The 25628-nt window shown below is 35.5% G+C and overlaps 1 protein-coding gene across 11 annotated transcripts in view; it reads right to left on the reverse strand.

The window, feature by feature from the left end:
* ROBO2 (roundabout guidance receptor 2) overlaps nt 1–25628 on the reverse strand; it is a 1654780-nt gene that overhangs the window by 11548 nt on the left and 1617604 nt on the right. For 10 of the 11 annotated variants that reach the window (XM_067739210.1, XM_067739219.1, XM_067739217.1 and 7 more), the window contains 4 exons: nt 25086–25242; nt 16195–16455; nt 11777–11982; nt 186–359 (listed from right to left, as the gene is read on the reverse strand). In XM_067739210.1, the coding sequence (XP_067595311.1) occupies nt 186–359; nt 11777–11982; nt 16195–16455; nt 25086–25242 (798 nt within the window). The remainder of the gene's footprint in view (nt 1–185; nt 360–11776; nt 11983–16194; nt 16456–25085; nt 25243–25628) is intronic. The other variant, XM_067739215.1, reaches the window with a different exon arrangement.

The following is a 25628-nucleotide window of genomic DNA, read 5'->3' on the forward strand; positions in this document are numbered from 1 at the left end:
GAAATAATTCCAGATTGTTAAAAAAAAAAGAGGGTGTTTTATTGAAACAAGACCACATTGCCAGGTGTTCAGCCTGGTTATAAAACAAGGCAATGCCTAATCTACCATAGCTTCTTTAATCTAAGTTAATGATTGCACAGAGCATGTCTTTTCAGTTAGGAGACGAGAGAAGGAAACAAACCTACCATCTGTCATTCCTTCCCTTCGGTGAGGCAATGCTGGTTGTGGGTCCACTCGCCCTCCCTTGTGTTTTTTAGTGGGCCGAGGCCTCTGACTTTGACTCATGGCTGCACTGGTGTTACTGTCAGTAGAAAATGGGCTCGTTGGTCGAGGTCTTTGAGAGGAGGTAAAGGCTTTGCCTAAAAAGTAAACAAAGGGAATGAGGTATAGAGAATGTTATTATAAGACCTTGATTCTGTCTTGTATTTCTGCTCTAAGACTAGCCTCTAAACCTGCCTGGAGATGACATTTGAAGATACAAAATACTGGTGCATCTCCATAGAAAAAAAATATGCTCTGCTGCATTTAATTTGTCCGATTTTTATAAACAACATACTACCCACTGAAAAAATTTAAACAAGTGAATATGAAACAAAACCACTAACCAAAAACTCAATATTCCTTGATTATATTTTTATTTAACCTTGACAACCTTAGTAATATTTTCATAGATATAGGCAAATTCATGCAGCTTTTACTCCTTAAAATTAAAGAAGCTATTTCTAAAGTGAATTATGTACTGTCTTATCTGTTTAATCAAATTTCACCCTTGGAATCTTACAAACGCTCTTTGAGCACAGAAAAATGTCCTGTAGTAATTACATTTGAAATTTTACATGAAAGGTCTGCTCAGATACATATATTTAATTGACCTTACCACCCATACACATACATGATGAATTCTACCTCTCTTAGCAGAAACTCAATAACATTAGTGTATAGTATAGGATAGAGAGCAGGTTAAAATCACCTTGTATATCCAAAGTGCAATAGGTGTTTTCTGATGAATAGTATTGTATCTGAGCAGACTCCAAATTCTCATTGAAAAATGAAATGTGTTATGTCCTTGTCTTGTAGTTTAGTGTACATATACAGGGAAATATATTCTGGCAAAAGGTAAGCTAATGAATTTTCAACATCTTACAATTTTAATAACATGTTTATTATGGTATGAGAGGGTTGGTTTATGTACATGTATTTATTCTCTATTGCATGTTTTCATTTCATTCAAAATTACTGTATATAGTTACATTTTAAGTCAATGTGACATGATATCGCTTAATGCTTTATTAGCTATTAGCATACATGCAAGAAATGTACTTGTGCCTTCTAATTTATTAGTTTCCTTGCACTTTCTCACTGTTCTGCTTATAGCTATGCCACAAAAAGCACTCAGGCAACATAAAGTTTCTGACTTATGCCTTAGAAAGCAAGAAAATTCAAATAACCATTATATTACAACATATTTTAGTTCAGATGCTATATGAAAAATAAACCTCTGCAATGCTTGGAAAATCTTCTTTACTTTGAAGATACCTAGTGCATACTCAAAAGAAATAGTATAACATGATATGATGGTATAATTCAAAGAAAGCTTCCAAGACTCATTTTTATAACTTGAGAGTTTAGTGAAGGGTCAAAGTCCTTTATTTTCTACTATTTGAATACTATTAAGATTTCAAAAATGCATTTAGAGTTTAATTAGTTTGTTTTGTAAGGCAACTCAGTTTAATTCATATATCAGAAGTTTCTTCTATGTGCATTTAAGAAGTACACACAGTCATGTAACAGGATCATGCCAAAGTTATTTTGTTCAGTAAAACAAATGATTACGAAATTACTGATCTATTAATAGAGTGAATCCCACATTTATTTTTGAGTTAATGATCAGAAATGTGAAAAATTACATATTTGGTCTTTTATATTATTATTATTTATTAATTTCAGAAACCAAAATTAGATTGTGATAAAGAGCAACATACAAGTAGTCATCATTTTATCTAACTTGCAAATGCAGTGGGTGTATTTTTAATTAGCATCCTTTAAAACAAATAATAAATTATTGGATTAAAATCTTAACAGCCAAACAACTAATAAGACCATCAGCCATTTGAACTGTTAGACTGACAGCTTCAGACCCATTCACCCCATGCTGAGAAAACCTTCCCAGAAAATGCATTTGCAGAAAGAAATGGGGCAAAGGAAAGTAATGGAGATAAAAGCTGAATAATTTTAATCACTGGGTACATTATTGATTGTGTGAGAATTTTGCAAAGTGCGAATTATTGAAAATTTAATGGCAATCTGAGTTGCAGCTTTGCTGTAGTATAAGAAGGAAGCATATTCCAATTAATCAGCAGAACCATGAAGGGAAAGGGGAACAAAGGATGGAAGGTGGTGAGTAGGAGCCTATTCTTGGCTCTGCAAAGGGGGCATCAGAAGAGAGTTCTGTCTGATAACTGAGCACCCAAACTGTGTTCATGCATATTAAAGAAAACCCTGCAGTCAGACTCACTGAGGAGAAAGAACAGAAGATAAATAGCTCAGTGTCCAAGGACAAGATTCTCTCATGCAAAGAGTGTTGACTCAGTCTACCAACCTGTTCTTGTAAGGCTGGTTCCATCCAGCCTAAAACCAGCTTTATCTGCTGCTGCCACCAGTGCTTGTGCAAAACTGCCGCTGGCAAAGATGGAGCCATCTGAGGAGCTACCTACACTAGATCTATGACTAGAAAAGTTACGGTCCTCATCAGATGCAGAGCCCCATCCATTTACCATTGAACCTAAAAACAAATGTAGTCGTCTAGTGAGTTGTATATATTGGATAGCTCATCTGCTTGTACATAACTATACTAATGAACAAAAGCCTTCACTCCTCACTCTTCCTTGAGGTAAATCGGGTTTCATCAAGACTTCTTTAGCCATGTGCAAGCATCATCCATGTTTTAAACATTTCTAGTGCAGAAGAATTAAGCTCATTTAAGACATGTATCTGTTTTCAACACATGAACAAAACATGCTCTGTATGATTCCGTTCTTACCTTGTTTAAATTGTTACACTATTATTTTCTAAAAGAGAATTGCTATGTATATTTTAAGGCCTAGACTTCAGAGAAAAACATTTTTACTGAAATAAATTATAGTGTGTTTAAAGTCAACTTATCAAGAACTCAGTTGAACAAATAGTGTGAATATATTTTGAATTTAATGCAGACTAGTGATAATTGTCATGAAATCTACACTCACATACTGCAGAAGGGCTAGAATTATTTCAAGAATTTAAAATAAAAATGTAATTACTCAGGAAATAACAAACACTAATAATCAAAAATGTATGAATAATACCAGAGCAAATAGACTTAGAATATAACAAAAAATTTATTTTTGAAAAGTTCTATTTTTTTCAAAGCTTAGTATGATTTCTTTGTTTTTCAATTACTTTAAGACCTCCAGTTTTCTCTTTAATACTAATCTTTATTTTAGAAAATTAATCATTATAAAGAATACCACTGACATTAACATGGATTTTTCTGCAAAGTGCAACATGGCAATAGAGGAAAAGAATCACAGCTTTATGCGTAAAGAGCTGCAAAATATGATGCTATTGAGAAATAATGCTTATTCTTAATTTTTAGCAAGTCATTTACACTTTTATCCTTTTTTTTCTTAGACCAAAGCACACTGAGACGATCTATTACTTAAAACAATTAACATTACAGTATTTATTCAGGTTGTTGTACCATTAGGGTATGACACAATAAAAATACCAAGTGTTGCTTATCCCAAATTTTTAAAAAGAGAGGCACAAAGTATTTATACGAAGCTAATTTAATATTCCAGAATAAAACAAACACGTATTCACATCAAAGAGACTAAAGTTAAGTGCCATAGATTTTCTTCCCCCTTTACTCCAATATTTAAGAGACAGCAGTAGAGTTAGAAGTGTTGCCACGATAAAGTGTTTGTACTTTTAGTTCAGGTGCCAGGATTCAATAACACGGGTTTATGCACTTTCAAGACAGAGAAAACAGACACTGGAGGGGTTAGAAGGATCAGAGAAGTTAAAAGGGTGCTAAGTGTAGCAGAAAAAGAAAGAGTTTTGATTCTATTTGCCAAAAGCATGGAGATACACTTTTTACTTTCCAAACAAATTCCCTTGACACAGGCCACTGCAAGGAAGCCAAGATAACACCAGCAACTGAGCCTCCTCTGAGAGAACCATTTCTGAGTTAATAATCACAAGTCGAGGACCAGCAGCCCAAAATGAAAGGAGAAATGATGCAATCAGTTTTGCAATATAATGCTACAGTAGATAAGAAAAAAATCAAAGTGATTCAGCCAGTGATCACAAAAGAATATGAAACCCTAGAACTGAGGATACTTTGGAAACATGGGAAAGCTCAGTTTTGGTCCCTTCTATGTCCTGTTTTCTGTATTTCTACATGTCTGCTGAAATCTGCAAATAAATCTGTGCCGGCTATTTGAAACTCACTCTCCAAACAAGCATCTCCTTTTCTACATCTCCAGTTTCATTCCTAACCTCCTCCTAACTGATTTCCTTCTGGTTCCTTCTATCTTCCTCCTTGTCATATGAATCACTTTTTCTGGGACATTTATCACATAATTCTGTCTTTCCATTCAAAGCCTTACCTAGTTTGCCAATACATTTAAACACTGACTGAGGTATTTGAGATTCTTCAATATCTAGCCCAGCCTACCTTTCCAGTCCCATTCCCTCTAATAGCCAGTTCAGCCCCATTGCCTCTCATTCCTTTGACACACCTCTAGATTGTTACTAACTGTATTGCCCAGTGCCTAACTTCAAAGTCCAAATCAATATCATCTCTTTTATTACCCTGACTCCACTTCGTCTTCAACCCTGTCTTAGAGAGAATCAATTTCTCTACCTCTTGTGTTTTTCAAATAGTATGCATATGGTAGCATATCATATCTCTACAAACTAGTGTTTGTTGCATATATGTTTTCTCTTCCAGACAGTGGAACTCTGGAGATTAGGAACTATTTATTATTCATTTTAATACCTCATGTACAGGGACATTTCCCAGTAAAAATTCAATGAACATTGGCATAATGAATTAAATGCCTTCGATATTTTCATTATTCAGTATAAATTCTGCATGGGATTCTATTCCATGTGTAATTTCCTAGCAATGGCCTTACTTTAGTTACAGAAAGAACATACTCAAAATAACTCCCAGAACATTTATTAAATAAGGAATATAAGGTCAGTCAACTCCTGTTGATTACTTGGACAATGGGGAAAGCAGTGATGTAACTAGTCCTTCATATGAGGATTTCCACATACAGATTTGCCAATTCCTAAACAAATCAACTATTTTCCGGCCTTTGGGTCTTTGCTCTGACTATCTCAATCATTAATGCTCCTTACTATTACTCAGAAATTCCAGTTATTCACGAAGTTTTCTCTGATGCTTTTTTTCCCTTCCCTGGGAAGAGAGGGTAGCATGGATGAATGGCATGGCTTCAAGTGGGTGTTGGTCAATATAGAAAGATATTCTTTTTCCACCACTCTCTGTAAGAGCAAAGAAACTAGATAGATGACTTTAGAGTTGAAGAGATGTGTGCCATAGTGATTTGCCCATAATGGGCAATAGGAAACCTCATCACCACAAACTAAAGAGGGCCAAGTGCCTTCAGCTTAATATAGTTGAGTTTGCCTTCAAAATGGAGGGCAAGAAGGAAACAAACAGAAGGAAAAAAAATTTCTTTCCCTCTTTGCTCCTCTGTCTTTATGTTTGACAACCCATTCTCTCTATTTGAGATATGGAGTACTTATGATATACGGAATGGCTACATTTGCGGGAAATATTTTTAAGGAAAATTGGCAATACACCATGAGTAAAAAAGTATATAACATATATTAAATTTCTTCCATAGTGTAAAATTGTTAAAATTTATTTCATGATTTCTGATTTCATCTCTCTGTGGCTACCATTCTTTCTTTTTCTTTATATTTAAACATCAAAGATTATCTGAAGATTTATGTAAACTATTACCAAAAAAAGACAATGATTATAAGAAAAGAAAAACAGTGATTCATCAATTAGAAAGTAAGCCATTTTTGTGATAACTGGCTTTCTTTCATAAATGTAAACATAACCACGAAAGTTGAAACCAAAACTAGGTAAAACAGCGAAGGTAGAGATTCTTCACAAATTACAAGCAATCCATGCCAATTTGACATGTTATAGACACAAACATAATCAATACATATTTAAACATTTAATGAAAAATGAATTTGTGTAACATAGCCAGATTTATTTGTGTTTGCATCTTCCATCTTTCCAAATTTCTCAGGTTTAAAAATTGCTGAAAGGCCAAAAAAATCTCAAATGTATTCAAGCTGTTAAGGAAGAACTGCAGATAGGACATTAAGCTGTTGCAAAATGGTACTGAGCAGTAAAATACCATGATAAAGTGGTATCTTGCTGTATCTCCATTATGTCTTCAGCACTAAAATTAATTTATGATCAGTCATCAATTCATTTACATGTTGTTTTATGCTAAATCCTTCCTTGCTGATAGATGCTCATCCTTAGACCCATTAAGCTAGAGTAAAGTGTATGCTTTATAATATGATCCTGCTAATTGTTGCATTACCATTTTTATGAGATACAAAAACTGGCTGTCCCCCATGTTTTCAGCCAATATTTAATACAGGAGCTCTTCCTATTAAGTGCAATCTGTCTAACTATCTGTTAAATAAAATCTTCAGCTCTAAGTGTCTTTGGACAAATCAATCCAAATATTGACCTCTGCCTAGATGTAGAAGAACATTTCTAATATTTAGAAGTTCTTTCACTCAAACATATTGAATGCACAACAATTCACTTACATTCCTCAGAGAGAAAGGAATATGTAATATAAAAGGGAAAGCAAAATAAGAAATTAAAAAATCTCTTCCTTGTGACCTATGACACCTGCTAATTTGTTCTACTCAGATAAAAATTGAATATATGATATTCCACGTTTATCTGTTAAATTTTGAAGTATTTAATTTCTTTTTAAATAAATCAGAGCTGTGGAGAATGTCTAAGAAAATTATTTAGTGATTTTTAGCATTACCTCTGAAATTTCCTTATTACAAAAATATTTTCCTTAAATTTTTGCAACAAAAGCAAGAAATCAGGTCATGCTTTTAAGTGGCCAATTCTTTAAAAGCTGTGTGGTCAAGTAAGGTGGTGAGGCTGCCAGGTTTTACTGTTTTCAAAATAATCTGCTTTGGGACTTCCAGCAAAAACCTCCAAAGACATAAAATACAGAAAATATAGAGCCCCTATTTCCTTTCAACCAGGGTATTTACGTGGGGTTCAGCAGTCAAGGAAACTTTTATTTGTTTCATTTAACAGCACTCACTCTCAGTGTTACTTTTTGTGATCACTGAGGCAGTTAGAATCTTGACTCCATGTTCAGGACATTTTTCTCCTGCCCTCTCTCCTATTGCCTTCTGTTTTTTTTTTTTTTTTCCCTGTGCTGGAGTCATTAAATACAGGAAACATCACCCTTGACTCCCACCATGGAAGTCAAAGAAAAAAGTATTAAAGGTTTCCCCCAACCTGTTACTCAAAAGTGGTGGGTTTGGCATTTAGAAGGAAATATTACAAGCATATTCCTGAAGACTGAAACAATCCTGTATGTTTACTTTCTAGACAGAAAAGAGTGTGATGTGCTGTAATCAGAACATTGTTTGTACTTTATTACAACCAAGTAGGTTTAAACTGTAAGTATAAATTAAAATAAAATTATAAAAATGTGACTCCCTATGAGAGTTGAATTTTGTTGGCATGAGTCATTATAACTGAATATAGAATGAAATATGAAAAAAACAAATAATAAAAGTTACATCTAAAAATTTAATATTTTTGATCTTATTAAGTGTATAAGGGGTAAAAATGAATGTTTCCAGAGATAAAATAATGTGTTGTATTTGTATAAATATATATTTATTCATATATGTATACATGCACATGCACAGAAAGGGAGAGAGAAGAACAGACCAGGAAATCATTTTCCTCTTAAATATGCTAAATCCAAAGATGAGAAAACAGTTGAGCATTTCCAGAGCAGGGATCATGACAACTGGTCTTTGGGGTAAGGCTGATTGATTTTGAACATTCTTCTGCCACTTATCAGGTGGGTGATCTTAAAGAAAGTCTTTAAACCCCTCTGTGCCTCAATTTCCTTATCTATAAAATGAGAATAAAAATAGGGTTGTGACAATTAAATGAGTTAATACATGTTAAAACCTTAGAACAGGGATCAGCAAACTTCTCCTGCAAAGTGCCATATACTGAATATTTTAGGCTTTGCTGTCTGTCATTTATTTTTTCTTTTTGTTTGTTTCTTGTTTTCTTACAACCCTTTAAAAATGTAAGAAGCATTCTTAGCTCACTAAGCCACTCATACATGAAAACAGGCAACTGTTTAGAAGAGTGCCTTGGGTGTACAAAGGGCTATATATGTGCAAGTTGTTGTTGTTGTTGTTATTATTACTATTATTACCAAATCTAAATTCCTAGCCAAGTGGCTGGAAGGAATAGACTTTCAATAAATATTTGTTGTGGAAATCAATAAATAACAGATTTTCAAATACATTTTCCACGCCTGAATGTTATGGACTGAATGTTGACATCCCCCTAAAATTCATAAGTTGAAGCTCTAACCCGTAACGTTATGGTATTTTGAGGTGGAGCTTTTGGGAGGAAATTAGGTTTAGATGAGGTCATGAGGGTGAGGTCATGAAGGTGGGATTAGGGACCTTATAAAAGGAGATCAGAGAGCTTGCTGCCTTCTCTGCCATGTGAAGACACAGTGAGAAGATGGTTTCCTGTAAGCCAAGAAGAGGGCTCTCACCAGAAACCCAGTCTGCCCACACCTTGATCTTGGACTTGTCAGCTTTCCACTGTTTGTGCTTTAAGCACCTAGTCTATGATATTTTGTTATAACTACCCAACCAGACTAAGCCACTGAGACTATGGGTTATAGAATTACTGATACTTTCCTCTCTTTTTGGCCTTTTCCATTCATGAAGCATTATTTCAAAAAATTTAAAGGCCCTCATAAATTACTTAGTTGTTCCAAAAACATTTGAAAATAATATATTTATTTCTTTACAAAAATAAGCTCTGTACCTTGTTAACTGCTGATATTCCTTAATGTGGCAGCTGTTGGAATGCAACATATTTCAGAAGTAAAATTCTAAATAATTTTATATACAGTCTTATTAGCCCATCTTTGTGTTATTGCTGGGCTTTCGTTCTGGTTGGCTTTAGAGTTTCAAGGACTGGTACGTAACTGCTAGTTCTATTTCATAAAAAAATGGTCATTAGTTTCATGAAAATGAAAATAGAGAATTCAGATGAAAGTGATGACTAATTTACTCACACCACACACAAATTTAGAATTCAAGGTAATTTGAGCAAAAATCAGAATCCTCTCCGTGGGCACTTACCATCTTAAAAACATACAAAGCCAATGGAAATAGCCTCTGTTTTATTGCCCACCTCATTTAGCACCATTAAACTAGCCTTGAGTGTCTGAAGAAAACATAAACACGTTAGAGCAATATTCATTAGCATGTTGGTTTCTGTAGCATTTGGTCCATACACACATGCATCTCAGGGCCACCCCCAGGTACACATACACACATGCACACATGCTCTACTGCACTCAACGTCCTATGTATGCTCATATACATACTCCTACGTACACTCACACACACACACACCTTACACATAATCACAAACCCAGGCTATACTTTCAGACACGCACACTCTTCTGTACACACAGTCCCTCCCTACACACACATCCTTTTTCTGAAAAACTATATTTACTTTTATTTTTAACTTTTATTTACTTTAAATTACACTTACACCCTAGAAAGCAAATTAAATCTTTGATCATACCTTCCCCACAAAGTTATTGTAAATCCCCCCCCCCAAAAAAAAAGAAAAAAGTTTCCTGCTTGGCTCCTTTGGTATAGAGTGCAACTTCTTTTACTAACTAAGGAGAGATATTATTCATAGGATAAATTCATTGTGGAATGCATACCTAAACACCTTGAGGTTTTTATATATGGCAGTAATTAAGCACCGAATTTAAGTAGGAAAACAGACTTTTTCTTACCAATAAAAGCTTCATTTGGAATGAACATTATACCAGCTACAAGGGGAAATTCAGATTGTCTTTAACTGCAGTCATATTAACAGTGAAACATGTTATTAACAGGTGAGCATGTAAAAGTTCAAAATGGCCTTCTCCTGATTTATAGGTATATTTATCATCTTTGACATTATAATATTTAAGAAAAGAACTACATAGGCTCTGGCTGACTTTTATCATTGCAATTTTTACTGCATTCCTAATAGAAAAGAGTTCAGTATCAGCAGCGAGACATGCAAAACTATGCAGATTTTACCCTGAAGGAGATTATGCTAGAAATTCAGGCAAAGGGGCTTAACATAATAGTGCAGTAATAAGTTAGCTCTCTGCATTCAAAGATTTAAACTTTTGCTCTGCCACCTTCAGTCGGATCTGGATTTCAAATCACAGCAGTTTATCTGCACTTCTTAAATCTTAATTAGCTCGGCATGCAGACGGCCCCCAGGTGAAAAGAAAACCTGAAAAGTGTAGGCTTGTGCATGACATTGTGTAATTCAGGAAGTCGTGCAGAGGAAACATGTAGGTACTCATGCTTCTCCATCACTTTCATAAAGGAATTTCCATCAGTGTTTTTGAACTATAACACACAGTGTGAAATGTGTGCAAATTAAGAAGCCGTTGGAGGAAAAATGAATTAAATGGGACTGTGGTAAAATGCACTCCTAGAATGAAGAGTGTCATGAAGGTAAATATAGAAATGGGTGGCACACAGAGAAGACTCAAGGATAGGACATGCATGGGCGACACATTTGTGGCACTTATATCTTTATAGTCACGTAAGAGGCATTTGCGTGTGTGTATCAAAGAACGGATACCTACTTGAATAGAAAGACTGAATTTTTACTTTTCTCCACAGTCACTGTGTACACATTAGGATTTAAGTTTTTTTAAATACAATTTGCTAAATTTAAATCCTTGGGAAAAGGTGGCAGTCCTGGGATCATCCTAGGAGGATACGAGTTGCAGCCTTTCACTTGGTGAAGGAGGCCAGAGGAAGTCAAAGGGGTAAACAGCAAAAATAACTATTTCTTGGGAGAGAAGCAATTATTGGATCAACAATATGAAATGCATAAATGTATAGCTTATCTTGCTATACATTTTCTCCACTCTAAAAATAATACCTTGTGCAACCTTAGAGAGCCTTATTCTGAAGAGTTGCTTATTTTCATCAGTGAATGATTTTACGGAGTGAAATATCAAGAAGCGTTTTAAGATTGCATTCACTTTGTATGTTGCTCCTGATATACAAAATATATCATTTTTAAAAGTCAAGGTTTTTTACGTAATAGACTTGTTTCCCCAGTAGAGTGAACTTTTCATGAAAGCCCTGGATGTAACTGAGTTTTCTTTCATGTCTTAAAGCTTTTTAAAATTCATGAATTTTTCTTATCATTTTTGCAGCGAAGCAAAAGTATTTCCAAATCCTTTTTGAATTTTGTGTTTAATATTAACATATTAAAAATGTTAAAGAAATAGATGGAGTGGAATAAATCTTACATAAGAAAGTATTTGACTTTCGATGCATTTTAATATTACAAATGGGTCACTTATTCCTATTAAATCAGTTCCATTACCTGTCACAGAGCTGTCTAGATTGTCCGTACTGGATCCGGGCGTCTGTTCTAGTGCTCTCAGGGGCCTGGGGATTTCTAAAGCTTCCTCTTCATCATCAGCATCATCATCTGGAACATCTGTTTCCAAATCGGAAATCAAAGCTCCGGACATGTAACCTAATGGTGGAACCGGGGGCTGCGGAGGTTGATTATTGCTTTGAACATGCCTAGAATTCACAAGGGAAGGAAAAAAAAAAGTACTGGTTAGCGTTCCACAAAATTGTAATTAGAATGAAACAGCCTGCTGTGGTAACTAATTTTGTTTTCTTGCTTTCCTTTAACTAATTCTGGAGCTTACTATGCTTTCTTACATTTCAGCAGAGACAATGGTCTACGTATACATGACTTGCCAAAACAGTAACAACAGTATAGACTATTACACTCTTCTATGGGTACTTATGGGATGATACACAGAGGAAAAAGACTACAGACCCAACATTTTTGTGCAAATAAATCACCCAGAGGAGAATAGGAATATTCATCACACATATCTATTTAAAGCTGATATTTTTTGGTCCAAAAAGAATACAATTACATTCCCAGTTTTGTGTCAAAGTTCTACTCAGCCTGTGTAACCCACGTCACCTGCTGGCCCTTATGAGGAAAAGATGTCACATGAAAATCTAATACCAACACCTTCTCCCTCCAACCATGGCCCATTCGCTGCCCTACGAGGCTTTCCTCCTGCACGATCCCCCAGGAATCAGGCTGGGTGATTGTTTCCACTTTAACGAGTTTAGGTTAAACTGGGGAGGAATGGCTACTTTTGCTCTAGCTAATATTTTTGCATCTGTCTTAGCCACCAAAGTCTTAAACACCTCAAAGGCAGAAAAGATTCATCTCAGCACTCTGTGTTTAGAACAGTAGGTGTGCCAAATAAACCAGTTGCAATGAATGAGTAACTCTAATTGCAACCTTGGGAAGTAGATAGAACTGGTATATCACCTCTCTTTCAGAATTTTTTAAAGGGAGGTTCAAATTTAAGTGACTTAAGTTTCAAATAACATGGCTAGTAAAAGGCAGAGCTGGACACTAGAGTCCAGTCAGCTCGCTTGGTGACTACTTAGGAGTTTTTTCTAAACCATAAAATGCTGAAGGAAAGTAAGTCTGTTATTTGTTACTGTCATTATAGAGGGAATATAGCATGTTTTGACACATTTGGTTTTTTGGGGGTTTTTTTTGCCTTGATAGAAAATACTTAAAAGACCACTGGATTTAAGGGCGATTTATGCATTTTTATGGTTAGTTTTTGAATTAAAGATACAAGATTTTCTTTAATATTTGCATTTATGGGGAAAATATTTCATTTTTCCAGAATTTGTTTAATATTCTTCTCCCAACTGCATTCTTGAACTTGTAACCAACTCCAATATTAACAAGATTCTAGACCTTTTCATGTTAAAAAACCTAAGATATTAGTTCTGGAAGCTACCTCAATATCATCAGGCCCACATCTTTAATTTAATAGATAAGGCATTTGAGGTCCCATTTATTACCTGGCATTCATCACAGCTCATTCATTGGAAAGTCAGGAAGTTTCCTAACTAATGCTTTCACAGAAAATCTTGAGTGTTGATGGCAACATCTTGCTCTAAGTGTAACCTCAAATTCTGTTTGTGAAGAGTGGATGGAGTGAGTCAAGTCATGAGCAAGAGAATATAAAGTGATATTTATATACATGAGCCATTTTTGTCTAATAATTTTCACTTTGGTCCTAAGAAGGACCGAACAGACCAACACTCTAGTCCTACAGCACTGGTGACACCTCTTGATGGAACCAAGACACACTGAGTGGTGAAAGTGTATTCCTTGAATTCGGGAGAATGAGGAGATGAACAGGAAAAGGGTACGTAACATTTTTAAGTATCTTCTAGTAACAGGCACTGTGTTCTGCACTTCATGGGTCAATAGGAACAGAATCCCTGGAGGTGAAGCCTGGAATTATTATTTTTACATACTCCTCCTGTGATGTCGATGTGCAGCCCAGATGGGCTGGCACTGCCATCCTAGTAGGGCAAGGTCCTGTGCGAGCACATGAAGACTCATACCTCCTACATGGGGCGTCAGCATGGCATTCTGGAGGACTGTTGGATTAACAGAAGCATACTCAGAGAGAGAAGCAGGGTGTGCTCTGTGGGTACTTGGGGCAGGTGGACGAGAACTAGTTTGTTCACTCATTCAGCAAGTGTCTATAGAGCACTCACTAAGTGGGGCTCTAAGAGTGGAAAGACAGCAATAAACAACTCAGGTGAAAACCCAAGCCCTCTGAATAATAACAGCTATAACGTGGCTAGATAATTTACTAAGTACTATACAAGCGTAAACTCATTTAATTCTCCCAAAAACAATGGTGTGAAATAAAGAATTTGACCTTGCCCAAAGAGAAGTTAGACTTTTGCCTTGTACTCCCGAGAGGTAATCTCTAAGCTCTAGAACATCCTGTCTGATAAAATGTCTTTACCTGGAGGCCAGAGGCTCCTCCAGAAAGTCTAACTATATGATTTATGGAGGGAACTTCGAGTCACAGGATATCAGCTCACCTTCTGGAGGGGCCATAGACCCTGGTCAGCCATGCAGATAGTCAACCACATCTATGTGACAGACCCCCAATAAAGACTCCGAAACTCAAGGCTCATGTGAGTTTCCCTGGTTGACCCATATCGTCACACTGAGTTGCTGAGAAATTGTGCTTTTCACTACTCCACTGGGAGAGGACAAATGGAAGATCCGTCTTTGGAATTTCCTAGCCTTTCTCCCATGCATTTCTTCTCTTGGCTGATTTTAATCTACCTTTTCACTATAAGAAGCTATAACTTCAAGTATAATAGCTTTCAGTGAGTTCTGCGGCTCCTTCTAGCGATTCTTGAACCTGGGGGTAGTCTTGGGGACTCTCCAAACTTGTACATAGTGTCAGAAGTGAGGGTGGTCTTGGGGGGACTGCCCTCTCACTTTGTAGATGAGTCAATTCCTATTACCATTATATTTTACAAATGGGGGACTGAAGCACAGAAGTGTTAAGCGAGTTGCCCATTATCATGCAGCTAGTAAGGAGCGGCAGTGGCTGTGGTCCAGCCTTGGCTGACCCTAGTCAAATCCCAGACCAAACAATCAGAATATCTGGGGTTGGGGCCTACGCATCCAGGTTATCCAGATGATTCCAAAACGCAGGCAGCGCTGAGACCCTCCAAGCTAGAATCTGTGCTTTAAAGGACTAATAGGCAGGGCTTCATTTAATTAACTTGAAAGAAATCCTCTGGCTCTTAAAGCAGCTGGCTTCAACTTCAATAGTTGTATTTTATAAAGCAGACTGATGCAAAATAATACTGTTTACCAGTAAAATGTCTTTGACCTTTGGAAAAACATCTGATGATTGAGAAAATGTTCAAGAACCTCTGGTTCTAAAAAAAGAACCTATGTTTGTAATAAGCTTTAAATGATATTCCTGGTTTGAGTATCTCTTTGTATATTTAGTTGTATTTTTAAAACACATAGTTCATTAACACTGAGAATAAGACATCTCATTATCAGCTCATCCCAGTAGCTAAAACTACCAAAAAAGAAGCTAAGGCTCTTTCATAAAACTTTAACTTCAAGCACAGGACGTAAATCAACATAAGATAATCAGAGGTATGTTACTGAGATTTCATTTTCAGGAGTCAAACTTACATGTTACTGTTTGGGAGAAGGGAGAGAAAATAAGAAAAAATAACTGCACAGAATTGTGAGAGTTGGTTCCACTTGTATTCCTGTCATATTTTTCACGGGATACATCAGCAGACTGCCATCTATACCTTATGAAAGTTTATGAATCAATGAGAAAAAAAGGAATTTGGGATTTGTGATTTATTCTAGGGGCTTTTTTGTGTGTGTGCATTTACTGTTACTAACATTGTTGTTCTTTTCTGTCTCATTTAGTTCAGCCCAAAGAAGGTCTTTTAATAACTTACACTGACCATATGTGATTTGCAGAAGCTTACATTTACATATTCACAAACACATACAGAATTAATCACAGGCACTTTGAAGAATCTAAAAAGAGTCCTTCATTATGGTGTTGGAAGTGAGTTCAAGGATAAGCTAATTGAGGCTAAACTGTAAATTAGAAAAGATTCTCGTGTAGCCAAAAGTACTTGAGCCTGAAATTCAGCACATCTGAATTCTTGCTCCAGTTCACTCTAATTAGTTGTGTGACTTTGGTCAAATTCTTTAACATTTCTTCAGTCAATTTCCTTATCTGGATGATGAAGGAGTTGTACAAAAGCATTTCTAACCCCAGCTGTAGAGTTCAATGAGACTCTCTTGTGAATTTAATGTGAAAGAACGTTTCCTCTATCCATGTGTTGAAAGCATGGGTCCCCTGACCTCATGAGGATATTTACCATGTTTGCTTTGCTATATCAAACTGATAGGCCCTTGTCAACTCATCCAGGTGAGCCTGCAGCATGGGCTGCATCTCTTCCCGTGGGGAGGGAGTTAGAGTTGCAGTGGACTGCTGTCCAAAGGAAATGGCAGGGGAAGAAGCCACGCCTCGGACAGGAGGTGTTGGGACACGATCATCATCTTCTTCCAGTTCATCTTCCATACCCTGGTGTAAATAAGTTTGTACTGGTAATGGTGGGCACCAGCTATCACTGTCATAGCTGAAATTAAATGAGGAAAAAAAGCACATTAACACTTAGGTGCGCACACACACACACACACACACAAACACACACACACACACACACAAATACACTGGCAATGAATGGCAACCACAGTAGCATCTAAAATGTTCTCCCAGTTTATTTCCTCCTGATTTCTGGTTGTTGGCACTATTATAGTAAATCACCTGGCTTTTATCTAATTTCTAATCATAAGTACATCGGTTATCTCAAGATCTCAATTTATTCTTAAAAGATCTTTTTAGCTAATTGTTACCCCGACAGTTACAAAAGGCAATAACTTCCCAACAAAGTTACTGACGTAGAAAAACCAAATTGCCAATTAAAGACAATTAATGAATTTAGTGCTTGTAGATTTAACTATTTTCTTCTCTTGTTCATCCTTGTGCACCAACAGAATATGCCAATATTCATCTAAGAAGTGTTTGATAATTTTATTTACTCTTATTCTAGATCTATGCCAACCTTTCATTCCATATGACATGTCAATCATTAAGACTTTGTGCTACAAAGTGTATTCAATAGCCTTTCAACTGTCTTAATTTTCTTAATTTTTTCATTAGAAACTGATGTCTCCTTGTATCTCAACATCTCAAATCTATAGAAACAGAAATTTAAAACCTAATCCTATAAAATATATATTACAAAGAAAAACAACAGTTTTAAAAACAGCATGTTTTAGGGATTCTGGTTAGGGAACATAGAAAATTAATCCCAAATGTTTTAATTGTGACACAAAATCAGTAGCATTTTTATTTACACCTTCTCTGTTGTGCTATTATTTTCTTAAATCAAATAGATCCCAATGCACTTTTAAATGGAGACTTAAGGATAAGATAAGCAATTTTATTAGATGTAATTGTCCTATAAATTCAACCTCTTAAATATCCCCCAAGTCTTTATTCTACACTTCACCTCTACTCCCACGATCACAGATCAATCTCCTTCTGAGATGAACCAGCCCATTAGCTTTCCTAGTCTCTTGGAATGTCATCATCATCCCTTCTATATCTTCCATACAGGCAATCGGATTATATTTCTAAAATCTTCATTCACATCACACCTATGCTTAAATTATTAGTGATATTGCTAATGTAAGAAAAAGTTCAAACCCATTAGCAAGGACTAAAAAAAGATACTTCCCCATCTCATCAGCCTATTATTCTAGCTTAATTTCCCATTATTTCCCCAACACCAGCCTACTCTATGTTTTTTTAATCTCTGGGTCTGTATATGACTACTCTCAAATCATGTGACTGTGAGCTCCTGCTTCTCCTTCAAGGTTCAAGTCAAATGTCCTCAGTTTTGTGAGCCTTCTCTGCTCCCACCATATGGAACTGATTACAATTCCATGATACTTATACTGTGCACTCCCCATATTATACTGGAATTATTTGCCTCATGTCTCTTTTTCCCCACTATTCTATGAGATCCTTAACTTGAGAACTCTGTAATTCTCCACTTTGCATTTCCAGCACCTATTACAGTATCTAGCATATAGAAGGTTTCTATTAAAGAAACTGAAAATAGAATGAATATTACAAAAATATATATCTAGTCTTGATGTCCCTTACAAAACACTAATTTGTAAATGTCCAGATGATTCTTGAATAGTTTCACTGGAGTGTCTTTCCAATTATTCTGTTTAAAAATGAATTTGTCAAAAAGCCTATACATGGTTGTTTATAGCAGCTTTGTTTATAATTAGTGAAACTTCGAAGCAACAAAGATGTCTTTCAGTAGGTGAATGAGTAAATAACTCGTGGCATATCCAGATAATGGAATATTATTCAGTGCTAAAAAGAAATGCACGATCAAGCCATGATAAGACATGGAGGAACCTTAAATACATATTACCCAAGTGAAAGAAGCCAACCCGAAAAGGCTACATACTGTATGATTCCAACTATATGACATTTTGGAAAAGGCAAAACTATGAAGACAGTAAAAAGATCAGTGGTTGCCAGAGGTTAAGGGGAGGGAGGGATGAACAGACTGAGCACAGAGGATTTTTACAACAGTGAAACTACTCTGGATGATACTACAATGGTGGATACATGTCATTATACACTCATCCAGTTTTTCTTTGTACATCGGCACACAGAATGTACGACACCACGAGTGAACCGTAAAGTAAACCATGAATGTTGGGTGATAATTATGTGGCAATGTAGTTTCATCAGTTTATCAAATGTACCACTTTGGTGGGAGATGTTGATAGTGGCAGAGGCTATGCATGTGTGGAGGCATGGGAAATTGGGAAATTATGTATTTTTTTGCTCAGTTTTGCTGTTAACCTACAACAGATCTAAAAAAATAAAGTCTATTTAAAACTCCTCAAGTTATCATCCTTTGATTTGACCAACATGTGTCAGGTAACTGGATCTTTTTATAGAGCATAAAATCCAGTGGGGCAGACTGATAGGTAGCAAATAATCAAAGATACCAAGTATTATAAGAATAAAGCAGGGAGGCTGAAATTAGTTTGGGGCTTGGGTGAGGCTCTGCCGACCACTGAAAAAGGGGATATTCTAGGTAACACATGAGAGGGCCCAGAGGAAGAGAAAATTTAAAGTATTTGAAGAACTCAGCTTTCTAACTGGTAACAGCTGGCCAATAGAGAAGGTTGGTTATAGATGAGGCAGGAGAGGTGAGTATGTGCTAGATCATGAAGGGCTTCATCAGCCCCAAGAAAGAGTTTGGAATTTTGCCTGTGGGTGATGGATAGTCACTGAGAGGTTTTATACAGAGTGTGATGACATCTTTGGCTGTTAAATTTTCATCTCTTGTTGAGGGTACCTGAATAATCTTCTACCTCGATGAGTTGCAAACTGAATACTTTGTTTCAGAAGCCCTGTATAATCTGATAATATCTCTTCTGAAATGTCTTTTACATTTTAGTATCAGGCACACTTTAGTGTGTTACAAATAACCACTCTTATATATTAGAAAATATCAATGGTTAAACTTGTATTCCCATTTCTTGGCTATATAAGTACCAGTATGACCCGAGAAAATATATTGCTCTAAAACGATGGCATTTTTAATGTTTTTTATGTTGGAGATCACAGTTAGATTTCATTCGAAGATAAGAGTCTGTGGTGTAAAAGTTCATAATGACGATCCCAGTTGGATTTATTGCTTTTAATTTTCCCCATCTTCTAATCAATCTTGCACATCACTTACACTTTCTGTCTATGAAAACATCAGAACTCTTGGAATAAAACATTCACTTCACTTTACTCTGTTCTGTCCATTAAATGTGTCAAAGCCTCAACCTACCTTTTCAGATGTTTTCTTCAGTTTCTCAACAAGAATCTCCTGCTCAAAAGAAATTGGTTTGTTTCCTCCTTTCTTTGTACTTTTCCATCCTGGTGCATTAGTTTAAAGAATTCAACTTATTTCAAATAAGCTAGACTCCTCCAATTTCACCTAGCTTACTCTTACAAATCCTTCAAGCTACAGGCTACATCCCATATCTTTTATAAAGATTTCCCTGATGAGGCCAAGTAGCACTGATATATAACTCTTCTGAACTTGCACTGATAATATTTTTGCACATTTGCTTGAAAATTGATTATACACTGTCTTCTGCCATTTCCAATGTTGATTTCTGTAACTGTTGTCCAACTTATTTTAGTATTTAACCTTTCACATGTTAATAGTATTTTTTCCTCAAGTGGATTTAAGCTACGTTAACATAATGACATTGAACTATTCCTGTTTGGCCACATCTGATGTAATACCTTAAAAATAGTATATGATAAGCATATTTATTGATTTGAAATGAAAACTCACAAACTGCTTCATTATTAAGAATGCTTAGGTTTCTTTCCTTAACTTACTTAACTTTAAATGCTATATTATTAAGTCAAACAAAAATATGTATAAGTAGCCTGATTTTTTTTAAAAAACTGCCCATTTTCAATATGGAATATGCATCCTGTTATACTTTATCAATAGTTATAATTAAATTTATTTCATAAACTTGTTACAAAATAGCACAATTTTATTCTATAAACTAGTACATGTACTTTCCTTGCTTACATAGACTATTGTCAGGGATGTCCTACCTTTGAACAAAGAAAGAACATTTATATATTCAATCTTTCAAATGGAAGTAGGGAATTATCTCCTAAAATTTCCCTACTTCATAAGTAGTAAACTATGCTTACTTCAAATAATTCAAAGGGAACACACATATGGAATGAAAATACATATAGAACATAAGAAAAGGAGTAAGTAATGGTACATATATCATGTATTAAGGTAACATAAAAAATTGTAATTAGTTTCACTCAACTCATTTTTTTATTATTCAAATACCATCAGGCAAAGGAGAGTCTACCATAAAATATAAGTTTTAACATTATACAGTTACATTACATAATGTACTAAATGACTAAAAAATATTCTAATTGCTATTCCATTTAACTAGAATGGGTGTTTATCATCAATTCTGCCAAGTCTTTTCTACAAAGAAAATCTAGAACAGTAGTGAGCAAATTCTGTCCCCCTGTGGAACAGAAGCAGAACTAAGAAAAATCCATGGATTCATCTCAGTCATTTGTGCAAGAAGTGGAAAATAGAGAGAGGGGGATAAAAGAAAGTCTAGGCGAAGAACATGAGAGAACAGGTCAAAGAAATTTGGGATATGGTGCAAATCATACGATGGGGACAACTGTGCATCACCTCTGAGGTATTCATGTCTTAATTCATTCCAGAACAACAGATACTTAGGTTTTGTGCAGTTTCTGAAGAAGGGCAAGAAAATAATAGATGACTCTATGAATGTTATGCAAAGCATAGTTCTGGTTTTAGAGTTGCCTTCATATTTACAGATGTATATCTTTGAGCAATGAAAATTCAACTTTTTCTTGCAGTAACCTAAAAAAGACTGTGAAAACGATTCTAATGCCAATCCAAAGGTCTTTTGGCCAACCTTTCCTAGAGGAGCTTTTGTTCTTTGACTTCCTGTCAGTGAAATATGAGGCATCATATTATCTGTCTTGCCTGGTGAATAATAAGCAGGATGGCAACAAATCAATGTTGCATGTGAACTAACTTGTGAAAGGCCAGATACAAACACCAAACTACTAATAAAAATACAATAAAGTTCAACAACCACAAAAGCCTGCCAATTTCTAATTGCAATAGCAAAACAAAGCATTAGTTTTCTATTGAATTACTACTGAATTCTTCCTAGCATCATATGATTACATTAAAATACATTATATTTATAGCTAAGAACAAACATTTTGATACATTTTTGTCTAGCTGAGAGAGGCATATTGATGAGAGAGAACATTTACCATTGTTGATATAGTACTGAATTAACAAATCATTGTCTATTAGGACAATGATTTGATAACATTTGATATTTAGTATTGTGGGGGGAAAATAGCTCAAGAAAGGCCAAGAAAGATAAAATCTATCCCTCTCTCTCCATCCTGCTGCCATTGCCTTATTTTATTCTCTTATCATTTTCATGGTATTGGCCATTCTGCTGCAATATCCCATACATTATCTACCTGCCCTAGCCTCATGTCCTCCAATCCACCTTCTATACCCAAAGATCAGAATTCCTATAAGACATACAAGACTTCACAACTGGCCTCACGACACCTTCTCAAATTATCTTCTATCCTGTTCATGTTTCAAGCTCAACAAACCTCATATGGCAGAAAGATATAGACAAGCAAGTAGAATGCAATGTGATGAGTATTACAATAGAGAAGTAAGTTTAAGGAATAATGACAAATAAAGGAAAGGTAAGTAACCTTAACTAGAATAGGGTGGGGTTTCAAAGGAAAAGTAGGAAGTACTAAAGGAAAACTAATGGGACTATTACTTTTTTTCCTCATCTTTCATTTTATTTCTATTTTTTGCCTTTGGCTAGGAAAATTTCTCTCCATCTGCACGACTAATAGTGACATTAGTAACGTTTTGTTGTACTCATTGGTTAGAAATCTATTCTGATGTGGTGGTTACTTTATGTTAGGGACTACTTCTCATTATCTTTGTCCTTTTTGCTTCTGGCTCAGAGCCTGGCACCCAACAGACACCCAACTCTGGGTACTATTATTTGTGAATAAGTGATTTAAGATTCACCTCAAAACTCAACTTCTATATGCTTGCCCCAGCCTTATCTGGCATACATGGTTATCCCTTTCTGTATGCAAGTTATTATTTTGTACACATTGCTTAGCTAGGGCTTGCCATACAAAATAGTGTGTGTGTGTGTGTGTGTGTGTGTGGTTTCTGGTCTCTACCTCTGAATTCTGTGAGTTTCCTAAATCAGGGATCACATCCTCCTTATTAATTGTGTTTTTGTTTCTTTCATCTCTTTTGCTTTCCTTTCTGGCACTGGGCTTAACAGTTCTTAAAAAAAAATGTATGTTGAATAAGGTCTCTATTATGATATACTAAAACAACAAAAACAAAATCTACATATCACCATAAGAAGTACAATTGCTGAATCCTTGTTTGTTAGAAATAAAAATTATTAAAAACAGGTGACTTCTAAAGCTTTTTGTTTATATTTCAAGAAAACTTTAAATTTGCATAAGTTTCAAATCAAGGCATATAAACTATTCTATAAAAGCTCAAAGTTAGGGCTTCCCTGGTGGCGCAGTGGTTGAGAGTCCGCCTGCCGATGCAGGGGACGCGGGTTCGTGCCCCAGTCCGGGAGGATCCCACATGCCGCAGAGCGGCTGCTCCTGTGAGCCATGGCCACTGAGCCTGCGTGTCCGGAGCCTGTGCTCCGCAACGGGAGAGGCCACAACAGTGAGAGGCCCGCATACCGCAAAAAAAAAAAAAAAAAAAAAAAAAAAGCTCAAAGTTAATATCATGAAGAGCAGAGTATAAATATAGAAAATATTTAAAAATCTTTTTTCAGTATAATAAGGTTTTCACATTAGAAAATACAAAAATATTAATAAGATAACAAGAGATGGACAAAGTCATCATCATCTCAAATCTACTAATCAAGATTCCAAATTACCTACAATATTTACGCTATCTGAGTTCAAGACTTTATGTTTGTAAATGTTTAACAACACTACTTTTCTCTCCCCAGTTTACAAGTTCTATTTTCTTATTTTCTAATTACAGCCTTTAAAATGCATTTTTCTAAGCCCTGTAATAATATTTTCTTGTGAAATACACACCTCTGTTCCCTGCTTCCCTGCCTAGGAATTGTGTGACACTAACTTATTTTATTATTGATATGTATTACATAAGATCATGGGCAAAATTTTGTTTTTAAAAAAGTCAGAGAAAGAAGGTATACTTTTAACTTCCTATTTCAGGTGTGAACGTTTTAACAAAAGTATAATAAAAATGACATGCATATATATGGGAACTACAATCTCACAAAAGCAAATGAAGCCCTTTGGAGGGAAAGAAAGATATAGAGAAAAAATATGGAGGTATGCTTATTTATATATATGCATGCCCATCTATCTATGTATCTGTGTATATAATGGATATATAGAGTATATGTGTATATATATTAGGTAACTGAAAGAAAAAACAAATGGAATCTTTTTTCAGAAGCAAATGTGATAAAGAAAGTTCTAGCTAGGAAAATGAATCTGGAGACCTCAAAGACAGCAATTATGTAAGAAAAAAGGAGATGGAGAAAAAATTATAAGCATGTGCATGTGATCTTTATGTAAAACAAGATAAGAAATAAAATCATTATTTAAATAAACTGAGATATTTTAATACCTAAATACTTCTAAATAAAGGAAAACTTGGAATAAAAAGCTGCCTCTATTCTGCATTTTTCTTAGTCAAAAGCAATGGGTGACCTGGAAATTGTGAGGAAGACAGAGCACTTAGAATTATTAAAATAGAAAAAGAGACTATGTTTCTTCTGACTAGCTATTTTTTTTGGATTAAAAAATAAACAGTATCAATGTCTTTCTACTTCAAAATCAATTAACACTTAAACTAACAGAGGAAAACAAACCAATTCTTGTGAGATGTTTGGGAAAGAATAAGGAAGCTGGTCACTTAACTTAAAATTCTTAAAGGAAATTTTCTAACTTAAAAGGTTTTGTTACAGAGTGTGCATTGGCTTGAACCTCCTTTATTGTTTGGACCCCTAAATTCCCATCAAAGCTGATGATTAAAGTCCTACCCACTGGCCAGATCCCTACAATTATCCCATTGTGATGGAGCTCAACAGTGGGCGCCCTGCTATGGCCAGACATCAAGTCATTAGAGAAATGCGAGGGATGATGAAGAAGGTTATTTTAATTTCCTTTTCAGCCCTTCTCAGGAGTGCCTCTTTAGTTCACAGAGCTCTGGGTTACTTGCTTTCAAACTAACAAGCAATATTATAAATGGAGGCTGCATTATCATGATTGCAGACAATCTAAGGCACTTGATGGCCAAGGATTCTACGTCCTCAATATGTGCTGTGTTGTATTTATCAGCTAAAAATATATAGATGGGGCAAACAATAAAAGAGGGGGGGAGCAATGAACAGGTTGGGAAGGCGGCAGGGAAAACAGGAAGACGACACAGTATCAAGACAAAAATGCATAACAGAGAAAGGAGGATAGCCCTGGGCATTTTGCTGGTATATGAGATATTTTTACCCATTTTCTTGCAGTTCCACTGCATAGTGTTCCAGCTCTGTACCAGGAAGGGGCTGGACTGGGGGAGGAGGTAGCGGAACATTGGCCCAGGTTGATCCATTGTTTTTCTGTGCTTTAGAAGAGTTTTTATTTTTCTTCTTTTTTCCACCTTTCCCACCTGAAAATAATAATACATTTATTCAGACATAGTGAATATCACAAGAAACAGAGTATATCAGGCAGGAAGATGTATTTATGTTTTCAAAACACCAGAATCAGTATGTTACAGCTGTTAAAAGCTATAAACAATGAAATGATATAATAAGAAAAACATTTTTATAAATCGCTCAAAATGATATTGTTTCTTTCACAATGCATTAACTGCAGAGTTGAATGAACCAAAAACATGGCTGCGGTAGCAAAAGCTAATTTATTGATTTATTCACGTTTGCTGCCTCCACATTTTCATTGTTAGATGAAATAATGGGCCATAACAAATTCTTTCAAATGTCAGATTTTAGTGCGTTTATAATGCTCCTTTGCATAATCTGTCTCGGTGGAAAA

This window comes from Pseudorca crassidens, chromosome 5 (assembly GCF_039906515.1).
Source record: "Pseudorca crassidens isolate mPseCra1 chromosome 5, mPseCra1.hap1, whole genome shotgun sequence".
In the NCBI taxonomy this organism is placed as follows: Eukaryota; Metazoa; Chordata; class Mammalia; order Artiodactyla; family Delphinidae; genus Pseudorca; species Pseudorca crassidens.